This window comes from Asparagus officinalis, chromosome 8 (genome assembly GCF_001876935.1).
Source record: "Asparagus officinalis chromosome 8, Aspof.V1, whole genome shotgun sequence".
NCBI classification, from domain to species: Eukaryota; Viridiplantae; Streptophyta; class Magnoliopsida; order Asparagales; family Asparagaceae; genus Asparagus; species Asparagus officinalis.
The window spans coordinates 56925694-56950573 of NC_033801.1; the positions used below are offsets into that span (position 1 = coordinate 56925694).

A 24880-nucleotide genomic window follows, 5' to 3' on the forward strand; every position below is an offset into this window, starting at 1 on the left:
TCCGGGTCGCAAAAACTTCTTGTTCTTCTTCGGAGAGCGGGAAAGCTAGGATTCTTTCGTCATCTTCTCCTGGGATAGCAGAGACTCCGCAGCAAGACTTTCCTTTCCCTTTTGATTTCTTCTTGGATGATGATCTGGCCCATTGTTCGTCTTCAATCAGATCGGGATGAACCCAGAGGATTTCGCCGTTCGGGGCTGTGTGTGGCACAAGTCCCTTTTGACGCTGTCCATATGGGTCATCATTCACCGTCTTCATTCCCACTGTGGTGACGTGTTTCGGCTCGAACCATGTTGTGGGCACCGATCCAAAGCTGATTGACACCGCATTTGCTCCCACATTCTTGGCAGGCTTCGGGGTTATGACGCCCACGTCAATTAGTGCCTGGATCTTGTCCTTGAGGTGGTAGCATGACCTCGTAGGGTGATGGACCGCTCTATGGTACGCGCAGTACTTCGGATCTGTCACTTTGCTGGCCCCTTCTTGATCTACGATCGCTGGTAGCTAGATTTTGTTGTTCTCCAACAGGTACTTGAAGATGTCGGGCACTTCGTCATCTTTGAAGGAGTACACCTTAGAAAATCTTGGCTCCGCTCTTTGCTTCTGAGACCGTTGTTGCCATTGTGGCTGCGATTGTTGTGGCGCTCTTTGCTGCTGCTGTTGCTGAGGTTACAATTGGAAAGTTTGATTAGCATCAACTGCATTAGCATGTGCCTTACCTTTCCCCCTTGGGTTGAAATTCTGTGCTGGAGCATTTGTCGCTTGTTGGCCTCTCTCCGTCTTCTTTCTCCTAAGGAATCGCTCAGCCTGCTCCCCTCGGACCTTCAGATCCTTCCACGTTTTGGATGGTGTTGTCCCCATCGCTTCCAACACGTCCAAGGATAGATTATTATGGCAGGTCTGGAGAATGAATTCCTCGGTGATCGGGTCCCGGCAGTTCATCGCCTTGTTCCGGAACCTTTTGACGAAGGTGTCGACTAACTCCCCGTCCTTCTGCTTCTCATCGAGCAATGATCCGATAGATATCTTGGTGTCGTCGTCGAAGAAATTGGTGAGGAACATGGTCTCCATATCGTCCTAGCTGTTCACGCTACCTGGCTTGAGGCGACGATACCAATCGAAGGCGGCTCCGCGAAGAGTGCCGACGAATGACCGCACCATCAGAGGCTCATTGCCAGAGATTACCCCCAAGTGTGATTTGAAATAAATCACATGCTGAGTGGGCGAACCCATCCCATTAAACGGCGTGAAGTTAATGAGATTGAACTTCGCCGGATATGGGATTGATTCCCATTCTCTGGGGTACGGGCACGGAATGCCTGTCTTCTTTATCCCTTGAGCGGAAATCAACGTATTGATTTTGCTCTCGAGGTTTTTAAGCTTCAAGCTTTCACCTGTATTTTCGCTAGCATTCTCGTTACCACCCCCTGCATTGACTGGAGGATTAGTGGCATTGTGAACTTCATTCGCATTCGTGTCCTCATCTTCCTGAATGACCTGGTTACGGTGGCTCGGCTCGCCTTGCTGGTTCGTCAGTGCCTGAATTTGTTGCTCATGCATTTCTCTCATGTTCTGCATGGCCATCTGCATCTCGAACCTGAAGCTCTCCTGTTGTTTAGTCATGGCCTCTTCAAGCATCTTGGCCACCTGTTCCGCACTTATCATAAGTGCCTCGCGAGGTTGCCCCTCGCTGGATACCATATTATCTGATGCAACCGCAGAGCCGGCATCAGATTCTTCATCTTCTGAAGGCATTCTTGTCCGAACCCTACCATAAGTTGCTCGTTTGATGGCTCCAGATTGCAGACGGGTTAGACGCCGGGGTGCGTTCCGAATTGACTCTAGATTGTCCCGTGCCGATGTCCCTTTGCTGGTCATATTGGTGGTGACCCTCGGAAATTCTCCGTCTTCAACCACTGTTCTTCTTTGCCGGAAACGCCTATGCCTTGGTTTTGACGTTTCGGTGCTAAGTCTTTCGAACACCGAAACTCTCTCGGGGGCTGCCTTGATGTAGTTGCACTCAGACAGTACCGCCCGAATGAGCTTTGAACAAGGGCACTGAGTTTCTAGCCTTCGAGGACTTCTCTTTCTGGCTTTGCTCGCACCCCCAGCACGATAGTACAGCTCGTCCGTTTAAAAGTCGGAGCAACCTATCGTATGTTGGCACGATTTTTTAGGTATAACGTAATCATCATCAGACGATAACGTTTCCTTCTGAGAACGATTTACCTTCTTCGGACTTTCGAGAGTCACGCGCCTCGAAACGCGCCTTTGTGGGCGTGAATTCTCAACGGGCTCCTGGACTTCAATGCGCAAGGTAGTGCGCTTGGGTGCCATGATTTCTTTGTCATGTTGATGGTTGCGGCGACCCCCAGCATGTTGATTCGTTCGGGGCTTTCTTAGTGGGCCCAAATGTCCTTGGATTGGAGCTTTGCTTCGCTCCTCGGGAAGTGGACCGAGGCGCTCCAAGACTGACTTCCTTTTCTGGGATGGTCCTGCGGGATCTCCCGGAGCAGTTGTGGAAATCATCGGCGGTCTGGATTGATTCGCCGGAGGTTGAACTTTCGGAGGCTACAGTTGTTGCTCCTTAGTCTGAATCGCCGCTTCAGACTTTGGCCTCCAAACTTTGCTGGTTGATAGTGGCTTCTTGGCCACCTCTTTCTGCAACTTCCTACGGGCTTCTTCAGCTTGAGCCCGTGCTTGCGCTGATAGTGCGCGGCGCTTGCGAATGCGCTCCTCCAGCGTTAATCGGTTCCGTTTGACACGGACCCATTCCATTGTTAGCGGCTTGGAGGAACCACCATTCATTGATTGTTGAGGCTGCTTGCCTCTTTTGTTCTTCAGATCCGCGTTGTAGCGGATCCCGTCAACGGACTCCATGGCCTTTGCGAACTGTTTCGCAAGGCGTTGACGTTGCCTTTGGCGGGCTCTCTTCGAGAGAGTCACCACACCCTCTGCCGCAGAAGGGTTGGCCAGAGCAGCTCACGACCTGGTTGGGAATTTGCGAAGGAATCTCACCGATGCCAGGCATTTTGGCATCCAGCGGACTTGGCTAGATCTTTCGTTGGTGTTTCAACGTCTTCAAACCAGCCGAGTTTTTCTCCTGGAGCGAGAGTTTCTTGGACATTGCGGGGGGAGGTTTGATCCGGACGAGGACGACAAGTACATCCTCGAACTTCTGGCTGGTCGACTCGTATTCGACTCCTCCACGACCGGGATTGAGATCCGCGGCTGCGACGCTCCGATCGGCGGCTGCGAATCGGTGGCTCCCACTGTGGTCGCCAGATGTCGCCGTCTGGAAAAATTGCTATCTTTCTTCATTGTTGATTCCATTGTCATCTTAAATAACAGCTTTTTGAGTTACAAAGATCCGGTCTTTTTATAAGATCCGGTTACAACGAAAATCAAATAAAAAGAAATGAAAATTACAACTCTTCTCTTTCTTGTCGAACAAATCACGAGCTCCTGTTTTGCGGTCGCTCGCTTGCGTGGGTTGTTTGCCTGCGCCGGGGTTTATCCGTTGACCACCGCGTGATCTAGATCCGGTCGGATCTACGCAGTACGACGGGTATTATTTCACGAAGGAAATATAGTCGGGGGGATTAGTTCACCAAGGAAATAATTGCCCAAATCTCGGGATCAAAGACCAAGCTTTGATCCGGAGTACGCCTGCGTAGATCTGAGATCCGGTCCTCTCGAACTCTTGCCTTTTTTGGCGTTGACGATCGCCGAGCACCAGATCTGGATGAGCGAGTCCTCGAAGTCCCAAAGCTTGGATCTTTTTAAGTTTTGAGTCTTGAATCCAGCAGAGCTTCGCCTCTCCAAATTTTCCAACCCCTGAACAAATGAACCTGAAGGCCTATTTATAGGCACTCAGATCGGTTTCGACCGAGCCCCTCTAGGTGCCGTTTTCCGTCTTTCTGTCCGTGATTCGGTTGTGTGGTTGACTTGTTTGGACTCGATTTGTTGACCTGATTTGGCAGTAAATCCGATTCCTGATTTGGCAGTAAATCCACTTCTGAGTTCGAGTCCGAAACTGATCTTGATTCGATCGTGATTGTCCGAGTCCGCCCTTGGTTGGATGACTCGTTGATTCCTCAACCCGTTAGCTAAATTCCGCACGCGAGTGGATTTATTCCGTTGTTTGCGTGCGGTTCGTTATCCTCGTAGCCTCGTTAATCCGTTTCGTCGCGTATCACTTGGCTTCGGTGTTGTGGACTAACAGTCGTGTTTGGATACGTTGTCCGATGGTCGGTTTGTCGAATCAGCGTCGTCGAGCTGTGTTAAGGGACCTATAGGCAGTTTTATACGCCTACAAGGATATTACATCATAGACGGAATTTTCTAGACGAAAATTTTTCCATCTAGAATGATACATCCTAGACGGAAAAAAATCCGTCTAGGATATTCCGTCTAGAATACATGGATTTCTACTAGTGTACATTGACTCATAGATCAGTTTTTCAAGCCAATTCGCTTGATCTCTTTGGTTACTCTGATGCTGATTTCGGAGGTGATAAAGATGATGGAAAGTCTGTTTTGGGACACTTGTTCATCTTTGGAGGAGGAGCTATTTTTTGGGGTAGCAAGAAATAAGGGTGTGTTGCTAGATATACACAAGAAGCTAAATATATAGCTTGCAGTATGACAACTACACATGCTGTCTGGATAAGACGATTTTTGATTGATCTAAATCTCAATTTGTTAGAAGGACCTATTGATATTTATTGTGATAATCAAGCAACAATTAACTTAATCAATAGTGACACGAATAGCTCTAAAGGAAAACACATTGAGATCTAGTATCACTATATTTGAGATATTATAGAAAAGCGAGAAGTTAAAGTGACTTATATCCCTACTATAGATATGATTGCTGATCCTTTGACAAAAAAAATGTCAGCATAATCTTTTATCAAACATGTAAGTTTGATAGGACTTAGGAATAAATAAGGCCAAGTAAAATTTTATGAATAATAAAATAAGAGTTACTCTCTATGAATAATAGGAGTAATGGTAAGAAGAAACATCTGATCTCACGTATAGTGGGAGACATGTCACTTGGTTAATTCGGTCAAGTGGGAGATGTTATCTTGACTCGGTCTTATGTGACCAAATCAACGTTTCTCAGTTGAGAAAATCGTGGTAAATGAGGTTGTTGAGAGAAAATCTCTCAAAGGTAGTTTTGAGGGGGTGGAGATGATGAGTTTGACTTCTGTATATAGTTAAGTGTTGTCTTTGAGAAGAATATAACAAAAGAAACAAACCCCCTACCTGTTACCGCAGCCCCGTCAAAGAAACCCATCAAGTCACTTCCCTAATATTTTACACGGGAAAAGTTGATAAAGATTACAAACATTTGTATTTTCTAAAAGAAGCCGGGAGTGGGAGAGATTTCCAAGATTTTGCAGGAAAAACCCCATTCACGCAGCTTTTTTGTCCCAAAATGTTGTTAGAGAAGGGTTTTTGTAGAGGTTAGTCCCTCAAATATTTGAAATTACTCATGAGTTCCTCAAAGCCTACTTATGTTTGCCCCCTAAAAATTTTCCTTTTTCACAATGGGTAATCTTCACTTAAACGCCTAAACTTTGGAGTTCTGCACATGACCCCTTAAATTTTGTTTATTGCACTTTAGACCAACTTGTCCACCTTAATCCCTCCAAAGTGAAACTGTAAAGTTCGGGAGGTGGCCCATCCATCTATTAGAGTACCCCTTTATTCTTTTCTATTTCTGGGAGTTATGTTAAGAAGGGGAATCTTGGTCATTCACTATTAATAGGTATTGATGTTGTAAAAATTTCGAAGTACAAGGGATTATAAGTGAGACACCCAAAAGTTTAGGGTTAAGTGGAATAAACAAAGTTGAGGCATGTTATGTGCAAAATCCTCCAAAGTTTAGGGGTGTTAAATGTATTTTACCCTTTCAAAACGAGTTCAAAACAGCTAAACAAGGTAAGCTTAGGGGTATTTTGATCATTGAGGGAACACTTTGCGTGACCTCTAAGGGTTTGAGGGATTTGTGAGCAATTTCAAAGATGGGAAGGCCGAATATGAAATTATTCAAGAGTGAGTGACTGACATATAAAAATCCTTATTAGGAGGAAGGAGTGGATATTTGCAAACAAACCCGACCCGATTTACGGATTTTGACCCGATGACCCGTTCAGAAAAGTTTGTCCCTTTCTTCTAGCCTTCGCTTTTTCCTCCTATCACCAGCTCCTCTAGCCTCGATTAAAAGCAGTCGAAGAAAAAAGAGGGAAAAAAGAACCAAAAAAAAGTCATGGCAGCGAAATCTACATCATCGTTCAAGGTCAGTGCTTGCTAAAATATTCACGTTTATTCTTTAATTTTTTATAAATATGTAGTTTTTTCATGTACAAATAAAGATGAAGATCAGTCATTTATGTTGATCGTTATGAAGTACTAAGAATTAGTAATTTGATGGCAGATTATCTTGGGATCTCAATCTATAGCCCGCCGACATATTTTATCTGAGATGGGATATGAGTTTGAAATCATGGTTTGCTTACATTAATGCACTGTAAATTACAGTCTATTGTTTGGTGTAGAGGCCAACTGTAGTGATGATTTAGGCTGCAGATATCGACGAGAGGAGTATTCGGAGGGAAAATCCGGAGGAATTGGTTAGGGTTCTAGCTGAGGCGAAGGTCAGCGGTTTTCTTGCATTCTGAGATTTGGTATTTTAATTGCATTATCTGCGTAAATATTTTATTCTTGGCATTTAGATAGTACAATAATCTAGCGTTTGATATTTTGTTATGTTGATCGTGTGTTTAGTAGTCAGTAAATTGAGGGACTTTTTAATGTAGCTGTATGTGCTTCAAAGTTGAATGCAATTCGTTATAGAAATTGACTTTTATATTTACATAATTATGTTATCTTGACTTGGTGTTGTGTGACCAATGGGGGAAGTGCGGTTTGTTGAGAGAAAATCTCTCAGAGGCAGTTTTGAGGGGATGAAGATGATGAGTTTGGGCTCTATATATAGTTGAGTGTTCTCTTTTGGGTTTGGGCTCTATATATAGTTGAGTGTTCTCTTTGAGCAAACCAACATAGAAACAAACCTCCTATCCATTACCAGAGTCCCCTCAACGAAACCTATCGTTCTTTCTCTTCCTCTCTGTTCACATTCACTAGTTTCAGAGCTGAAGGTTCTCCACCATCTTCAAATCCCACTGCTATTTTCCCAACAAAGAAGAAGCACTCTCTCTTCAACCACTTGAGGTCTTCCCTGGCTCGTGGCTCAAGAAAACCTAGCTAATACCTAAGCTATAGCTGCAACAATTTTTTTAACCACTCGTTTATTACTACTTTTCTTCCCATGTCTATGCTAGGTTATAGCTGCAACAAGGCTATAGTTATAGCTTTGCTAGGTTGAGGTTTGCCAAGCACATCTAGCTATTAAGCATTTTTTATTTTTTTATTTCCTAGCAAAGCAAGTACATCTTGCTAGCCTTTGTTTTTCTTTTCTTCTCAAGCCTCCAACAGAGAACGTGACTCTGTTGTCCTCTTGCTTTTTTTATTCAAAATTTTAAAAGCCCCCTCGTTAAAAGTTTTTTTTTAAAAGGAACCTTCTGTTTCTTCCTTGAGTACTTTCACAATCAATCTTTTGATTCGCGCTAACCAGCGGCTGCCACCTTCAACCTAGCAATTCAGATCAATTCGACGCCGACCACAACACTTCCGAAATCAGTGACAATCTGATCAAATTATCTTTGGCTCTATCATTGGACTCTTTTGAAATACAAGCTACACTAACTCGGATCAGAGAGTTACTTGTTCAATCAACACCGCTAATTGACAATCTCGCTCAAATTGGAGCCTCTTTCATCAACTTGGAAAATTCAAGTTTTTCTTAAACTTATTTATTCTATTTTTTCATTAAAAAATTTAACCTTATTTTTGTTATTAGTATATCTGTATATACATCAACCTTATATTAGAACTTCAGTTTTAGTTCTCTACCAAATGGCTAGTAAACTTGTTCTATCAGAATTAAAAAAAATTAACAAATTTAATGACAGTAATTATGATATGTGACATAGAAAAATAGGATATGCTCTTATTCATGACAATATCGATGATGTAATCAAAACCACTGCTCTAACCCTAACCGATAAATCTACACCTGAATAAAAAAAGGGTTTGAAGAGTGAAAGTAGAAAGATAAAATAACAAAAAGCCTAATGTTCATGTTCATGGAAGATAACTTAATCAAAGTTTTTTAAACTTATAAGACTTTCATGGACATATGGAATGTTATAAAAAAAATACGACATTGCCTCTGAAGTTAACATTCAACTCCTCTTGCATATGTATAATTCTTGTCGTATGCAAGAGGGAGATAATATCGTAGAGCATATTAACAAGATGATTGTCATGACTAAGGACTTATTTACTGCTGGGATCGAAATCCTGAAAAGAATGCAAGTGACAACCATTTTGAATAGTCTACCTTCTTTCCTTGCTGCAGCTACCATCATATTAAGAATGAACCCTGTCATTAAATCTGTCACTGATCTTCTTATGCACCTAGCTATAGAATAAGACTTAATAGCCAATAGGAAAGAAACTGAACTGAATATGATACAGTAAGAGCTGAATTATGTCTGCCAGAGGCATAATGTTGGAAGCTATAAAAACCTTGGTCCTAGTAAATCATAACCGCGAGGACCCAAATCGCAACAGTTTAAGAGAGAAAGAAAATATCCCGTGGAGCCTGCTACAATTGTAAAAAGTTCGGGTATTGTAAGCCCACTTGCCCACAAGGTGAAAATAGGAGAATGAAAGAGGCTATAAGAATCCAGAACAAGGGGGTACTAGCAAAAGAGAATTCATCGGTGATGGAATGCAATGTTGTGATGACGGATATCAGCGGTTGGTGGATCGACTCCTGTGCGATCAGACATATCGCAAAGGACAAGAATGAAGTCACAAAATTCACCGAGTTGAAGAAAGAAGAACAGAGAATCTATATGAGAAATAATACATATCTCAATGTAGAAGATATTAGTTCGTATAGATTGGATATTGGGGACAATATTCTTGTCCTCAAAGATGATTATATGCACCAGGAATTCGGCGCAATCTGATCCCTATTCCCAGCTTGATGATAAAAAGAACTGGAAGTTAGGTTCTATAATAACCGGGTTTCTATAAGGAAAAAATAATAAAATGTATGCTATGGAAAAATATGTGCCCGAGCATGAATTATGCATTCTTCCAGTAGTTTGTAATAATTCTGATAATAAAATTTTAAATTTGAACTACTTATCCTGTTATATTTCTGAGTCTGAATTGTGACATTCTAGACTAGGACATGCTAGTATTTTAAAAATAAAAAAAATTATCAGAATGAACTTACTTTCTGCACTATCTAATGTTCAATTGCCATCATGTGAACATTATTTAACTGGTAAAATAACTAGAAAACCTTTTATTGGCGGACAAAGAGCCAATGAACTTTTAGGGTTGATACACTTGAATATTTGTGGTCCTCTAAGTGTCAAAACTCATAGTAATAAAAATTATTTTATTACTTTTATATATGATTATTCTAAGTTTGCACACGTCTATCTTATATCTAAAAAATTAGAAGCTCTTGACTGCTTTAAGAGATATAAGACAAAAGTTAAAAACCAATTCGGAATGAAAATTAAAATCTTGAGAACTGATAGAGGTGAGGAATATAACTCTAAAGAATTTAAGAGTTATTGTATTCAGCATAGAATTAAAAGGCATACAACAATGTCGTATACGCCACAGCAGAATGGTGTTGTTGAAAGAAAGAACAGAACATTACTGAATGTAGTTAGATGCATGTTGTCTCACTCTGGTCTCTCCAAAAACTTTTGGGGAAAAGCATTGTTAACTGCAAACTATATTTTAAATAAAATTCTCACCAAATCAGTTATATCTACACCTTATGAATTATGGAATGGAAAAAAATCTAATCGGAGTTATCTCAGGAAGTGAGGATCTATAGCCTATGTTCTCATTCCATATCAACTTAGAGATAAGTTAGATTTTAAAATAGTAAAGTGTAGATTCATAGGATATTCAAAAAGACAAAAGGTCATAAGTTCTACAATAAAGAAAAAGAGGTTATTGAAAGCAAATATACTACGTTTCTGGAGAACCTAGAGGAAGAGGAACAAGTTTTAGAGGAAACAAAACCTCTAACTGTAATAGATGATGATTATTACGGTGTTGTTCCCATTAATGACTCTAATATTGTGAAAGAACCTAACCTTAAAAATGATGAAATACCCATGGAAAAAATGTACCTCATCAATCGGTTCTAGGCAACAAAAGGCCAAGAACACAACCTTCATGGATGGATGATTACTATTTATATTCATGTGAGCCATCCTGTTTCTCGGTAGATCGGTAAATGCAAATATAGAAGAACAAGATCCCTTAATCTTCTCTGATGCGATGAAATCGCATGAATCTGCTTTATGACTAGAATCCATGAGAGAAGAACTTGATTCCGTAGAAAAGAATAAGGTACGTGAGTTATGTGATCTATCGGAAAATAGATAAGCCATAGAATGCAAATGAGTGCTTAGAAAAAATATCGTGTTGATAGATCTATTGATAAATCAAAAGCACGGTTAGTTGCCAATGGAATATATTTTAGGGAATAATTATAATTTTAGGGAATATATGGTGTACTTTTTCTTTTTTTTTTTGTTTTTGCTTTTGTTTTTTTATAGTGCGTCTGCTTATATAATATAATAAGTTAATTTTTACTTATTCAATTGACATTTGTGATTCTGGATTAATGCATTTTATCTTTAGAAAAAGTTTAGCATCCATTCTGGAAAGATGCATATCTAGTATTTACGAAGGATTGTTGTTCCCTAATGTGTTTCTTAGTCATAATAATTATAGTCATCTTGCTATGTATCTCAATAGAAAGTGCTTTTCCAGCTGTAAGGATCACCTGGTAATGTAACCACTGTATATGGGCTGACAGGGAAGCAAAACAAGACTCTGGAAAGTTATCTCGATTAAGTTTGATGTTTTATCTATAAATTTGTTATGGCAGTCGTTCCTGTTTAGCTAATCTTTTGTTGATCCTTTTCCTTCTCTACGTCACTGTTAGAGGTGAATACTTCTCCAGTTCCTGCTCCACCTTTTCTTATCACATGTTTTCTTAGTCATATGTTGCATTCTATAGTAGCGATTTGCATACTGTCTAAGATGTTATAAGAGCCAATCAAGGCACTACTCCAATTCGTAGATACAGTTAGCAATGTTCATGATATGTTTGTTGTTTGCTGCGTGACATGCACACTTAGCATTACAAATTTCATTAATATTGAACTTGGGACCACATAAACCCTAACTAATAGATTGCAAGACACTTGCAATTAGCTGTTTTTTTTTATAAGGAAAAGATGAAAGAAAATATTGTTATAAGAGGACTATAACCTGTTTTTTTCAGCCTGAAGGGTAAGGTTCTCCTGTTAAGACTATAAGCTAATAGCATTTTCTTATTTTACTTTTTTCTGTAAAATGGTACGAGGAATGAAACTTTCATATTGAAGAACATTATATGGAACTCACAATTAGCCTAATTTACAGAGCGATATTTAGCATAGTGTTCTTAAACACCTGAATGAGAATGCTCTGAGAAGAGAAGCTGCTGTGCTGTGGCACAATTGTACGCCGGACTTTATGAATATTAATATGTAGTGAGCAAATTTTTTGAGATTATTGTCTATGGTCAAAGCTGGTAATTTTATATTATATTGATTGGTAAGAACCATCCAGAACAGTGAATAAATCAGATGCATATGCACTGGTAATTCACCTTGGGACAATATTTCTCTGCTGATAATAATAGATGGACATGCTAACGGTCTTTCTAGAAGTTTACAGTTCAAACTCTATCTCATACTGTTTCTTCAACACCTAAAAGATAATATTAATGGAAAGGATACTGAAGTCATTGTAAACTTTAAAGCATTAACTTGGAATTGAAAGTTTTCCTGCAATATAAGTCAAGCATCTACACTTTCAAGTTTTAGCTGATGGGAGATATTTGGATTAAGTTGTGCTTCTATATTCTTGAGAGGAAAGTTGATTGATTTAGTTTCCACTTCCAATCCTTATGTTATCATAAATTATAGCTAATGTTCAGTGTTTATACATTCTTTTTTTGACAACACAATTGATTTGTCATCCATCTATAGTTTGATTCCGCTGCTTATCTTCAAGATATTTCGTCTCAGGCTGATGCTATCATATCAAGGCTGATGATCGAAGATTATGAAAAAGAGGATGCTGAACCAATGCTATTAATTACTTCTGATGTAGTATGTCTCACTTCCTAAAATTATGCAATCTCAAGTATATTTTATATCCTTTCATCAGTTGTGCTAAGCATGTGTTGTGTTGTTTTTGTGTGTGTGTTTGTTCGGTGTATAGGATTTCATAAATTTGAGCATGTACGGAACACTGTCCTGTATTGATTATGGAATTTAGATATGCATGCATTCGGTTTAAAACTTCAGGCACAATGAATACAGATGTACAGTGCTAACTGGATTATCCAAATGGGCAATAAACGAATAAATACTCTTGAACTTGATATAACATCTAACCATGTCTAAAATATATAAATATATGTGGCCTTTCCTCTTACAGATACAACAGCTAACTTGAATGCATGAAACTGCTCTTGTTGCAGAAGCTATTCATTACCTTCCTCTTGATGCATTATTGAGTTCCCAGCTATCTTTTTGGGTTTTAACTTTTTATTTTGTCACTTCTAGTAATAGACCTGTAAGGTTTAATCATGTTGGATCTTGTAATCTGCTTTTTCTTTTAAGCTTGTATCTACCCTGTGGATTAAAATTCTGTATATGTCAGATCACATGGTTTGTTTTGTATAAGGTTATGACCTAGATGATACTTATATCCCATCGATATATCAATAAGGCCATCAGAGTGTAAAATTATAACCCTCAACCCTCGCTACAACTTCGAAATTTTGGTGTAATCATGTAGTGGAAGGATCCTTTGACATGGTAACTGATGCGGCATAAACATGTACCAAAAAAATGTTGCAAGTGCACAACCGTGTCAAGTTATAGTATAAAGATATCGATCCCACGAGGAAGGTGTTTTGTAGGAGAAAATATAAAATCGATTCTTATGTTGTGTATGTGATAAATAGGAGTGATGAGTGAATGTGATTGTGAAGAGATTAAGAAGGTGATAGTGTGTAAATAGGCACAAAATGTAAGTGAGAGTGGATGTGACAATGAATGAATGATTTCCACAATGAGAGATGAATAAAATCAAGAATCAAAAAGAAAAATCAAGAATAAAAATAAAATTCAAGAAAGTAAAGATGGCAGATTCAATTAAAGATATGGGTAATCTAGAATTGAATCTACTTCTTAGAAAATGGTGATTCCCTAGAGGGTTCTAACCTAAAGGCGAATCAAAGAAAATAAAAATAAACAAAAAGAAAAACTAAACCCAAGAGGGTTCTAACCTCAAGGTGAATAGTACAAGAAATTAAAATCTAACTACAAAATAAATTATAAAATCTAAACTATAAAATAAATTATAAGAATTAAATGTAAGAAAATAAATCTACTCTATAAGCATGAAATAAATCTAAGGCAAGAGGGTTCTAGCCTCTTGGCTATTTAAACAAGAAAATAAAATCTAATTACAAGCATGAAAATAAATCTAAACTAATAAGCAATAAAAGAGAAATAAAAAAAACAAACCTTCAAATTAATCTCTATCTTCATGTTCATCTTCATCTTCCAACAAAGAGAAGAAAAGAAAAATTTAAAGTGGTGAAAAAATTCTTTTATTAATTGTAAAAAAAAGTTACAAATTTGGAAAACATTCTTAATTAAGAGTAGCCCTCCTCTCCAAAAAGAGTTATAAAAATTTTTACACCATTAACCCCTCACTCTCTATCCCTATTTATAGTAAACAATAATGAATGAGAGCCCTTGGATGAAGACTTAAGCCCTAAGGAATCATTTTTAGCCTTTGAGCTTTTGGGCTTGGATTCTTGGGCCTTTTGCTTGTTGATTTTCCATTGGGCTTCTTGATTTTCCTTTGAACTTTGCTTCATTTCTTCATGCTTCATTGTTTTGGTTCTGGGCTTTTGCTTCATGGGCTTCTGGCTTGATTTTTGGATTGTTCACAATACATACAAGAGGTAAGGCTTTGCTTCATGGGCTTTGGCGTTTTGGGCTTCATTAATTCATGGCTTGATTCTTTTGCTTTGGGCTTTTGGATAAATTAGCAATTTGATTTTCCAATGAGCTTCTTGATTTCTCTTTTGCTTCATTTCTTCATTAAATCAAGGGCTTTTGGTGAGAGATGAGATTTTTTGAAATTTATTCTTCATTAACCTGCAATTAAAGATAAAAATAATTATTAGTGGTATATTTATTTTAAAAAATAGATAATAAAAATATAAAATTGTAATAAAATGTGATTATCAAATACCCCCACACCTAAACTTTTGCTAGTCCTCTGGCAAAGAAAGAAAAATGAAAGAAAAACTAACTCACTTTCGCAGGAATCGTGGTTGTATTTAGCGCATACAACAAGTCTTTAAACCTCTAGGTTACCCTAGTGGACGAGTTGTAGTCTCGTGAGGGTTTGCTGTGAATATACCCAAAAAATTCGGTCAACTTGCCAAATTAAAGAAATCAGTAAATAACTAAATTTACTTGATAACTTTAGATAATCTAATTGAAGCCAGTTATGACTCAAGAAAATGTTTTTATATATAACTCTAAGGTAAACTTCCAAGAAAATCTTCTCATTATAATAATACAAAACCAAGCCAAACTTAGAAATTTAATTTAAAATTTTTAAAAAGAACATGCTAACTCTTTGTTTAAAATAATATTCAAGTTGCTTGATCTAAAATATTTTCCAAGACCATATATATAAATATAACTATATATATAAAATATTTATTAGTATTTTTATTTTTTATTTTTTATATTATTATTATTTTTAACTCTTTCTTCCTTGGTAATTTTTTTCTACTTTAACGGGCTTTCTAAGCGACCATTTAACGAGTTTTGGGCCAATGGATCCCAATCCAATTGGGCTTAGGTCATTAAGTATGGAAATACTCCTTGGGATTAATTACTCGATCAACTTAGGCTTTATAAGATAGAATCACCTTTTTAGAGTTATCATAAAAGATAAACTTGAGTAAATAACAAACTAGGGATTAGAAAATTTAAAATTTATCAAATAAAATAATTATTACATAACTCTATCAATTTGGCAAGTGACGATATTTTTATAATTTTTTTAAGGAAAAGGAAAAAATGACAAAATTACAACTAAAAAGGTAAAATAAAGAGAAAAATAACTAATTCCCACCCATATACCTAAATTTTGCATTGTCCTCAATGCAAACTCTATGATGCACAAAGTAAAGCAGATAAGAAGTGAATGCATTGTCCTCAATGCAAACTCTATGATGCACAAAGTAAAGCAGATAAGAAGTGAAGTACTTATATTTGGTCGGTTGATAAAATCTGCAATTATTGATGCACAAAGTAAAGCAGATAAGAAGTGAAGTACTTATATTTGGTCGGTTGATAAAATCTGCAATTATCTTTGATCTGAGGAGGATGGAAAATTTTATTCTTTTTTTTCTTGTTTTTTTCTTCTTTCTTTTTTTTTCTTCTTTCTTTTTTTTTCTTTTTTTTTTACAACTGAACAAGAAACTCTCAAATGAGAGAAGAATAAATTCTTTTTGTTATTCTGAAATAAACAAAACAAATAATGTAGCATGAAGTGTTCAACATGAAGAGCTCGTATTCTACATTGAATCCTACCTTATTGTTAAAAATTCTTCCCTTGATTTTAAATAAATTCAGAATGATATAATCAATAATGTGAAATTCTAAGCATTTCGGGGTGTTCAATAATTCTTGCAACAAAGTAAGGTAGGTATTATTGGTGTCATGCATTTTGTATTTCTTAATGAACTTAGACTCTTGTACTGTGAAGTTTTGTTTTCTAATAACCAATTCTTCTGTAGAGTTCTGAAAATTTGGTTGTTAATTATTCTCTAAGAATCTAAGTTCATCAAGAAAGAGTTTTTCAAAATTTAATTCAAAGCAGCAAATGTTTAACACAGTTTTATTATTCTCAAGGACCTGATCTGCTTCTTCTAAAAACTAACTCTTCATCAAAAATTTCCTCAAAACTCAAATCAGATTCTTCTTCTTCTTCTTCTTCTTCTTCTGATCTTTCCTGAATGTAATTTATTTCTAGAGGCTGATTATTTGGTTGGTCCCCTGAATTAAAAATGTTGAGATCTGCAGTCAAATTCCCAAAGGACAGCTTTATTTGACCAGTTCTACAGTTGATAAAAGCATTAGAAGTGGCTAAGAAAGGTCGTCCTAAGATGACAGGTGTCTGTCCTTTGGGATTGGAAACATGCTGTGTTTCCAAGACTACAAAATCTACTGAAAAAATAAAATCGCCAACCTTAATCAGAACATCCTCTAACTCACCCATATGGACCTTAACAGATCTATCAGCTAACTGTAAAGTGCATCTGGTTGGGTTCAGTACACCTAGACCCAATTGCTGATAGACTGAATATGGAAGCAAATTGACACTGGCCCCTAAGTCTAAAAGCGTCTTATCAATGTGAGTATTACCAATGATACATGAAATGATGGGGGAACCTGGATCTTTACGTTTTAAAGGTATGAGATTTGATAGCATTTCACTGATATTGACGGCTAAAAAGACTTTTTTTGGAACATTTATTCTCCTCTTCTTAGTGCATAATTCTTTTAGAAATTTAGTATAAGATGGAATTTGTTCAATTACATCTAAGAAAGGAATAATGACTTTAACCTGCTTGAATTTTTCTAGGATCTTCTCTTCCTGAGGAGAGTGTTTCCTAGGCCTGAGTCTATCTGGAAAGAGAGCAACTGGTCTAAATCTATAAAAAACAGGCTCAGGTTCGGGTTCGGGTTCTTGGTCATCTGAGGGGGGTGATTGAATAGATTCATCAGAAGGAGAATGAGAAGGAATTTGTATTGGATCAAAAGTTTGACTTGAAGGAGTTCTCACTTGATTATTGACCTGTCTACCCGACTGAAGTGAATGGATTGCATTCACTTGAGCTTCATAGGATGAACTGCATCCTGTGTCTTTAGGGTTGATCACGGGTTGACTCGGAAATTTTTCTTTCTCTCTTTCACTTACGGCACTAGCTAGTTGATCAAGTTGGGATTCTAATCTAGCTATATCTTGAGTGTTAGAGTTGAGCATTTGTCCAGTTGATTGCATGAAAGAATTCAGAGTGTTAGACGTTTGAGTCAACATATTCGTGGTTTGAGTGGAGGCCTTAATTATGGTTTCCAAACCTCTTTCCAAGACATTGAGACGTTTATCCTGATCTGGATTGTGATGAGTCTGAATTACAGCTTGATGAAGAGGAGACTGATTTTGATACGGCAGATTGGGTTGCTGAAATGGTGAATGAGAATTGAAAGGAAGTGTGTTTCTCCTAGGAAAATGTTAGGTCGAAGCGGGAGTGAAGTTTTGAGTTCCGAGAGAATTTCTTTAATTCCATGCAAAGTTGGCATGATTTCGCCAACCTGGATTGTAGGTTGGAAAAAATGGATCATTTCTAGGATGTTGGAATGCAGCGTTCATCTGTTCTAATGCATTATTGTTTCCTAGGAGAGGGCATTCCTCTGAAACGTGGGTATGAGACTGACAATTATGACATCCTGAGGCAGAAACATGATTGATTTGAGCTGGAGCTCGTTCCTTAATTTCTAAGGCTTCTAACCTCCGCAGAATTATCACCATCTTTGCTTCAGAAACAATGTTTGACTCCAAGGAAAGACCACTAGACTTAGAATAGGGAACTGATGAAACCCTGTCATCACAGTGTTCCCATTGCATTGTTTTCTCGGATAGACTCTCTAAAAATTCCCAAGCTTCGTCGGTATTTTTCCTCATAAAATCCTCGTGACACATTGATTCTAAGGAAGTTTTTGCAGAATAATCTAATCCCTCATAATTATTTGGCACAATCGCCATTTCACATTGATTCTAAGGAAGTTTTTGCAGAATAATCTAATCCCTCATAATTATTTGGCACAATCGCCATTTTTCTAAACCGTGATGAGGACATTGGATGAATCGCCATTTTTCTAAACCGTGATGAGGACATTGGATTAGAAGATCTTTAAATCGGTCAAAATACTTCTAAAAAGGTTCTCCCGAGATAATTTTAAAATTCATGATGCTGTTTCTTAGCTTCACTATTTTATGGATAGGAAAAAATTTCTTAAGAAAAACGGTGATAAATTCTTCCCAAGTAGTGATGGAATTTACGAGTAAGCTATACAGCCATTTTTTTGCTTTGTCTTTGAGAGCAAATGGAATAAATCTGAGTTTGATCGCATCTTCTGTTAATTCTCTCATTTTAATCATAATACACACTTCCTCAAATTCCGAGATAAAAATATATGCATCTTCTGTTTCATTTCCAATGAATTTGGGTTCCATTTGTTTCGGGGAGCCTAATACAAGAGGGGATTACATTCCTAATGGGATAGCACATATCTTGAAGAACGGGTGGGTTAGGATACGCCATTTCTATGATTGGTTCAAAGCGAATTAATCGATGTGTATTATCCCTAATCCACGGTTGCATACACCAAAACTATTTCTTTTTATACTTTTTTTATTATTATAAAAGTTAGTTTTTTTTTAATGAGGAGTGAATGGAAAAAGAGGAAAATTCTAACTAAAACAAATCAAAATCAATCACTTTTCAATTACTCTAACTTTAGGGTTAAGCCTAACTCAACTAGAATAGCTTCTAACCAAAAACTCCTAAAGTGAAAAGATTAAAGTTTTACCCGGGTAGTTAGCCAGGTAAGGATAGTACTAGAGGGTGATCAGAGATTAATTAAGTACCCCGTTCCTTGCGGAGCGCTTTACGCAACCCCTAAACCTTGCCTTAGATACCAACTAATCCAAAAAAACTTAAACCGGTTCACTTAATGATTCTTTGTTCCTTATTGAGCTCGAATCCTTAGGGCCAACGTCTAATAAGTTTTATTAGGTTTGGATGGTGTAGTGAGGAATTAGTGATTTTTGGGCGAAGGGAATGGTGATGAAATCCCTCACCTTATTTTGAATATGGGGTTTTGCCCTTAAAAATATTTTTAAGTGTGTGCCAAATCAAGATGCTCAAATCACTTGGTGAATTCCTACTAACAATATGAAATGCAACCCTATGAATTAAAAGCAACTAAAAAGGATGGAAAAGAATTTTTTTTTAATTAGGGTTAACAATCAAACAAATGAGAAAGGGGAAATTATTTGAATTTATTATATTGTTAGTAAATGTTAAAGTGGAGGGTGAATTTTATTATGATCAACAAAAATAAAATCTTTTTTTTAAGTACTAATTGTCTCAAATTGTGAAGAAGTAGCTAAAGGGTGGAATTAAAAATTCTAGAAAGAAGAATTACCTACAAGCAAATATTCAAATCCTAGTTCTCCAATCCGCGATCTTCAAGCTCCAAGCGTTTCCTTCATAATAAACACACAAGTTAAAGAACCAAAATAATTAAAACCTACTTAAGCACCTTCCCCGGCAACGACGCCAAAAACTTGATGTGGCATAAACATGTACCAAAAAAATATTACAAGTGCACAACTGTGTCAAGTTATAGTATAAAGATATCGATCCCACGAGGAAATTGTTTTGTAGGAGAAAATATAAAATCGGTTCTTATGTTGTGTATGTGACAAATAGGAGTGATGAGTGAATGTGATTGTGAAGAGATTAAGAAGGTGATAATGTGTAAATAGGCACAAAATGTAAGTGATAGTGGATGTGACAATGAATAAATGATTTCCACAAGGAGAGATGAATAAAATCAAGAATCAAAAAGAAAAATCAAGAATGAAAATAAAATTCAAGAAAATAAAGATGGAGGATTCAATTAAAGATATGGGTAATCTAGAATTGAATCCACTTCTTAGAAAATGGTGATTCCCTAGAGGGTTCTAGCCTAAAGACGAATCAAAGAAAATAAAAAAAAACAAAAAGAAAAACTGAACCCTCTAATAAAAGTAAACAAAAAGAAAAACTAAACCCAAGAGGGTTCTAGCCTCAAGGTGAATAGTATAAGAAATTAAAATCTAACTACAAAATAAATTATAAAATCTAAACTATAAAATAAATTGCAAGAATTAAATACAAGAAAATAAATCTACTCTATAAGCTTGAAATAAATCTAAGACAAGAGGGTTCTAGCCTCTTGGCTATTTAAACAAGAAAATAAAATCTAATTACAAGCATGAAAATAAATCTAAACTAATAAGCAATAAAAGAGAAATAAGAAAAACAAACCTTCAAATTAATCTCCATCTTCATGTTCATCTTCATCGTCCAACAAAGAGAAGAAAAGAAAAATTTAAAGTGGTAAAAAAATTCTTTTATTAATTGTAACAAAAAGTTATAAATTTGGAAGACCTTCTCAATTAAGAGTAGCCCTCCTCTCCAAAATGAGTTATAAAAATTTTCACACCCTTAACCCCTCACTCTCTACCCTTATTTATAGTAAACAACAATGAATGAGAGCCCTTGGATGAAGACTTAAGCCCTAAGGAATCATTTTTAGTCTTTGAGCTTTTGGGCTTGGATTCTTGGACCTTTTGCTTGTTGATTTTCCATTGGGCTTCTTGATTTTCCTTTGAACTTTGCTTCATTTCTTCATGATTCATGCTTCATTGTTTTGGTTCTGGGCTTTTGCTTCATGGGCTTCTGGCTTGATTTTTGGATTGTTCATAATACATACAAGAGGTAAGGTTCTGGGCTTTTGCTTCATGGGCTTCTGGCTTGATTTTTGGATTGTTCATAATACATACAAGAGGTAAGGTTTTGCTTCATGGGCTTTGGCGTTTTGGGCTTCATTAATTCATGGCTTGATCCTTTTGCTTTGGGCTTTTGGATAAATTGGCAATTTGATTTTCCAATGGACTTCTTGATTTCTCTTTTGCTTCATTTCTTCATTAAATCAAGGGCTTTTGATGAGAGATGAGATTTTTTGGAATTTATTCTTCATTAACCTGCAATTAAAGATAAACATAATTATTAGTGGTATATTTATTCATAAAAAATAGATAATGAAGATATAAAATTATAATAAAATATGATTATCAGTAACCTGGGGTCAATTACCAGTGGCCACGAATCTAAAATGGATTAAAGTATAAATATACCACTGCATGTGTCCAATGTTAGTATAAAATTATAAACCTCGGTACAACTTCAAAGGTGGTGTAGCAGAAGGGTACTTCATCAAGGATCATGGTTTTTCTCTATTGTGAGCAGTGATGTCTGTTCATTATATTTGATATCACAAGCTCTACACCGTTACACTTACAACTCATTCCTTAGAGGATCCATGATGACGTAACTTTAATATGGATCATAGGCTAGTTATTACGTTCATTTGTTCACATATAAGTAGATATAAAGCGCCAAATCCTTTTTTGTGGAAAACTTTTGACTTTGTATTGTTAGCTCCCAGTAGATCAGAGATTGTTTTTAAATTAAGACAAGACCATCAACATCATTTCCTCTTAAGTATTTGAGTGGAGAGGTTGGACTTATTGTATTATTATCTGTACTAAATTATAGTCAATTTTGAGGTGGTGGTTCATGAAGGGATAATCAGAGAAAAACCAACTAGTAGAGAAGAAGCACGGCAGTTCCTCAAAGGTTTGAGGAGTCTCACTTGATTCTCAAATATCCTTTATGTGTCATAGTTTGTTTTGAAATCAATTTTACAGTGAATGACTATGCTACATTTTTCTCAGGATATTCTGGAGGTCATGTATCAACTGTAAATTCTGTACTGGTTACTAATCTTAAAACTGGCAAACGAAGTGGAGGGCTGGACAAAGCTGAGGTAGTACACACCTTGTCATTTGACTCGTAATTTTCTTTTTCTATATTTGCCTAAAATAAAAAAGAATTTAGATTAATAATTTTTTATCTTCGTTAATGGTATGTAGGTGTTGCATTCCAAGACAGGTTAGAAGCTTGGCTTAGATATGAACATAACAATCTAGAAAATTCATAAATATGCAGTTTAAGTTTGAATCTTTCATAAAGCTTTTCTCTGTGGTGTATATACTCCAGGGCAAAGATTAATTCTGATGCCGACCTTTTAATACACACTGGGCTACTATGGATTTACTAGAAGTATTATTATGTTTCTGAGCCACTCTGATCAAATCAGGAAGAGATTGACACATTGTGATTGAGGTCAAGACTCATTTATCTGCCAATGTTTTCCAGGTCTATTTCCATGATATACCAGATGAAATCATCGAAAACCTGGTAAATTCCCTTATTTTGTACTCATGTTAATCAAATTCATTTAATTGAAATTTGTTGACTCTTGTTGGTCCTGATAGGGATTTTTCTTCTTCTTTTGGGTTGATCTAGATTGACGAGGGAGTAGTATTTCGAGTTGCAGGAGGCTTACTTCTAGAGCATCCACTTACTTTGCCCTTAGTTGAAGCAGTTGTTTGTTATCATCTGATCGCATATCTTGTTCAATACTTGCTTCTATGTTTTTAAAGAAAAAATGGAAATATGTTAATAAATCAAGATTCAATTTTGTGCAGATTGGTGCTTCTGACAGTGTGATGGGACTTCCAATGGCTCTCACGGAAACGCTTATCCATGAGGCTCTGTCATCGTTGGAACCCTAGTTTATGATTTTCACCCTTCTTTTGGGTGTTTACTACTTTTAGGCACGAGTTGAGCTTCATATTCATATTCAAGATCTGTAACATGTTGATATTGGAGCAGGACTTCATAACAATTATGTACTAAACAGTTGAAATAGCCATTGATATGCTCTGACTAGTTCTCTTAAAAGTGTGTTTTGTTGCTTTTTCATTTTTCAAGTAACAGGAGAATAAGGGTTTGTAGGTATTAAAATTTGCCTATGGGTCCTAAACTTAGCCTAAGTCAGAGAGAATACGAAGAATGTCATCATCTAAGTCAGAAGAGACCAACCAACACGAAGGAAAGCAAAGGAAGATACAAAACGCCAAGCTAAAGGAGACTTAGAGCTGTCTCACTGTTTGTGAGACAGTTTCCACTGTCTCGCATATGCGAGACAATGCGAGACGGTGATGACTGTGTCAAACTGTGCGACAGTCTCCTAAGTTCACATGGTGCTTTTGTGGGATTTTGTGTAGTCTACTTGGCTCCATAACTGTTTGAGGAAGTTCATTAATTGTCATGGGCAGCTTCACCCTAGAAAATACGCCTACTATCCATGAAAAGTGTGCCATTTAACGCACTTCAAGGTTGTGGGGGTGACAGTTACAAAACCCCTTGGCACTGTCTCCTTTGGGCGAGACAGTAAACACTGTCTCACAAGCATGGGAGAGTGGCCATGGGGGGTGTTTGCTTTCTCTTCGATGGTTATAGCTCCATACCACTATAAATACTCCCCTACATACTTGTGCAGGGTACCAAGCTGACATTTGGCAAACTTTGAGAGCAAGAGAGAGTTTTTCATTCACTCCCGAGCATTCTCATAGTATTTTGGTGTTTCCTTAAGTTCGAGCTTAGACTTGATCTTGAGAAGAGTATTTGTCTTACCTTGCTAAGACACTTACTTCGGTTCTTATTTTCCTTGCTGAAACATTAACCTTAAGCCTTCTTCGTCTCCGACTTGGAAACGTTACTCGGTGGTCCACGGATAACGCATTCTCGACACAGACAAAGAATCACACATAAGCAGAGGCTACTACGTAGGAGTTTTTGTACGTGTTACTAGGGATTAATTTTTTGTTTTCTTTGTAAAGAAGAGAGTTACACTTGTAAAGCTTGTTCTTTTATTTCCTTTTAAAAGTTTTAATGGAAGCTACAAAGGAAATTGTTCCCGAGGCAAACACGTTGGCGACCACAGTGGAAGCCAACAGTTCCATTATCGAGACTGTCGTGTTGCAGCCTAGCAATGTTCATGTCGGTTCAATGGTCGATTGCTTAGAATACGAGTTCGACCAAGTCAAGTTCGAGGAGTATCTCTCATTGTCTTCATCAAGATCCTTTTCTCCCTGCAAGTGTAGGAGGGTCTCGTCTTCGAAGAAGGCTTTCCAGTCTCCCGCACAAATAGAGACGCAGGGTGATGACTCTCACCTAACAGTTGTCGAGGCTCCTCCTCTTAATGTTATTCCGACAATCTACAAGGCTGGAGATTCTGCTCACAGTGGCTCCTCCTTAGTTAAGGAGTCAATCAATAAGAATGAAAGTTCACCAACTCTGACGAAGAGGTCTCATCAGAGACAATGCTAGCGAAAGACCAGTCAGTTTGCAAGGGCCATGGAACAGATGGATGGAGTTCGCTACTACGCGGACTTAGAATCACGGAAGCGTCGAGCAAATGAATCACTTCAACAACAAGTTGCTAATACTTCCTCCAAACCATCGAAAGAGGAATGGGTTCTCATCAAGAGGACTCATTCGACCAAGAAAGAGCGCATCCAAAAGCTCCGTGCACATACCGCGCACGCTCGTGCTCTTGTGCGAAAGGCGCAAGAGTTGAAGAAGAGAGAGATGGCTAAAGAACCATCAAGATCCCGCAAAATTTGGATTCCAAAGTCCAGACTTGCGCAAAATCGAGGCCCAGAGGTAGCCAAAGACGGCCCCTTTGGGCGAGACAGTGTTCACTGTCCCGCCCAAAGAGCCTTTGGGCGGGACAGTAAACACTGTCCCGCCCAAAGGCCACCTTATGCGACCACTTCTACTCTTGCTTCGGCTTC

General features: G+C 37.4%; 1 protein-coding gene across 5 annotated transcripts; it reads left to right on the forward strand.

The window, feature by feature from the left end:
* Positions 6171–22982, forward strand: LOC109820648 (maf-like protein DDB_G0281937). 5 transcript variants are annotated; one of them, XR_002241910.1, is made up of 9 exons: positions 6171–6308; positions 6447–6518; positions 6592–6666; positions 12262–12345; positions 21743–21812; positions 21911–22002; positions 22109–22127; positions 22236–22436; positions 22545–22850. XR_002241910.1 is itself a non-coding variant. In XM_020386825.1 (9 exons), exons 1-9 carry the CDS (start codon positions 6279–6281, stop codon positions 22811–22813), a joined length of 633 nt encoding a protein of 210 aa, XP_020242414.1. In that variant the 5' UTR covers positions 6171–6278; the 3' UTR covers positions 22814–22982. The 5 variants fall into 5 exon arrangements, 3 of the variants coding, with proteins under 3 accessions (XP_020242414.1, XP_020242415.1, XP_020242416.1); XM_020386825.1 differs by lacking the exon at positions 22109–22127 and having other exon boundaries at positions 22395–22436; positions 22545–22625; positions 22727–22982; XM_020386826.1 differs by lacking the exon at positions 22109–22127 and having other exon boundaries at positions 22395–22436; positions 22545–22622; positions 22727–22982.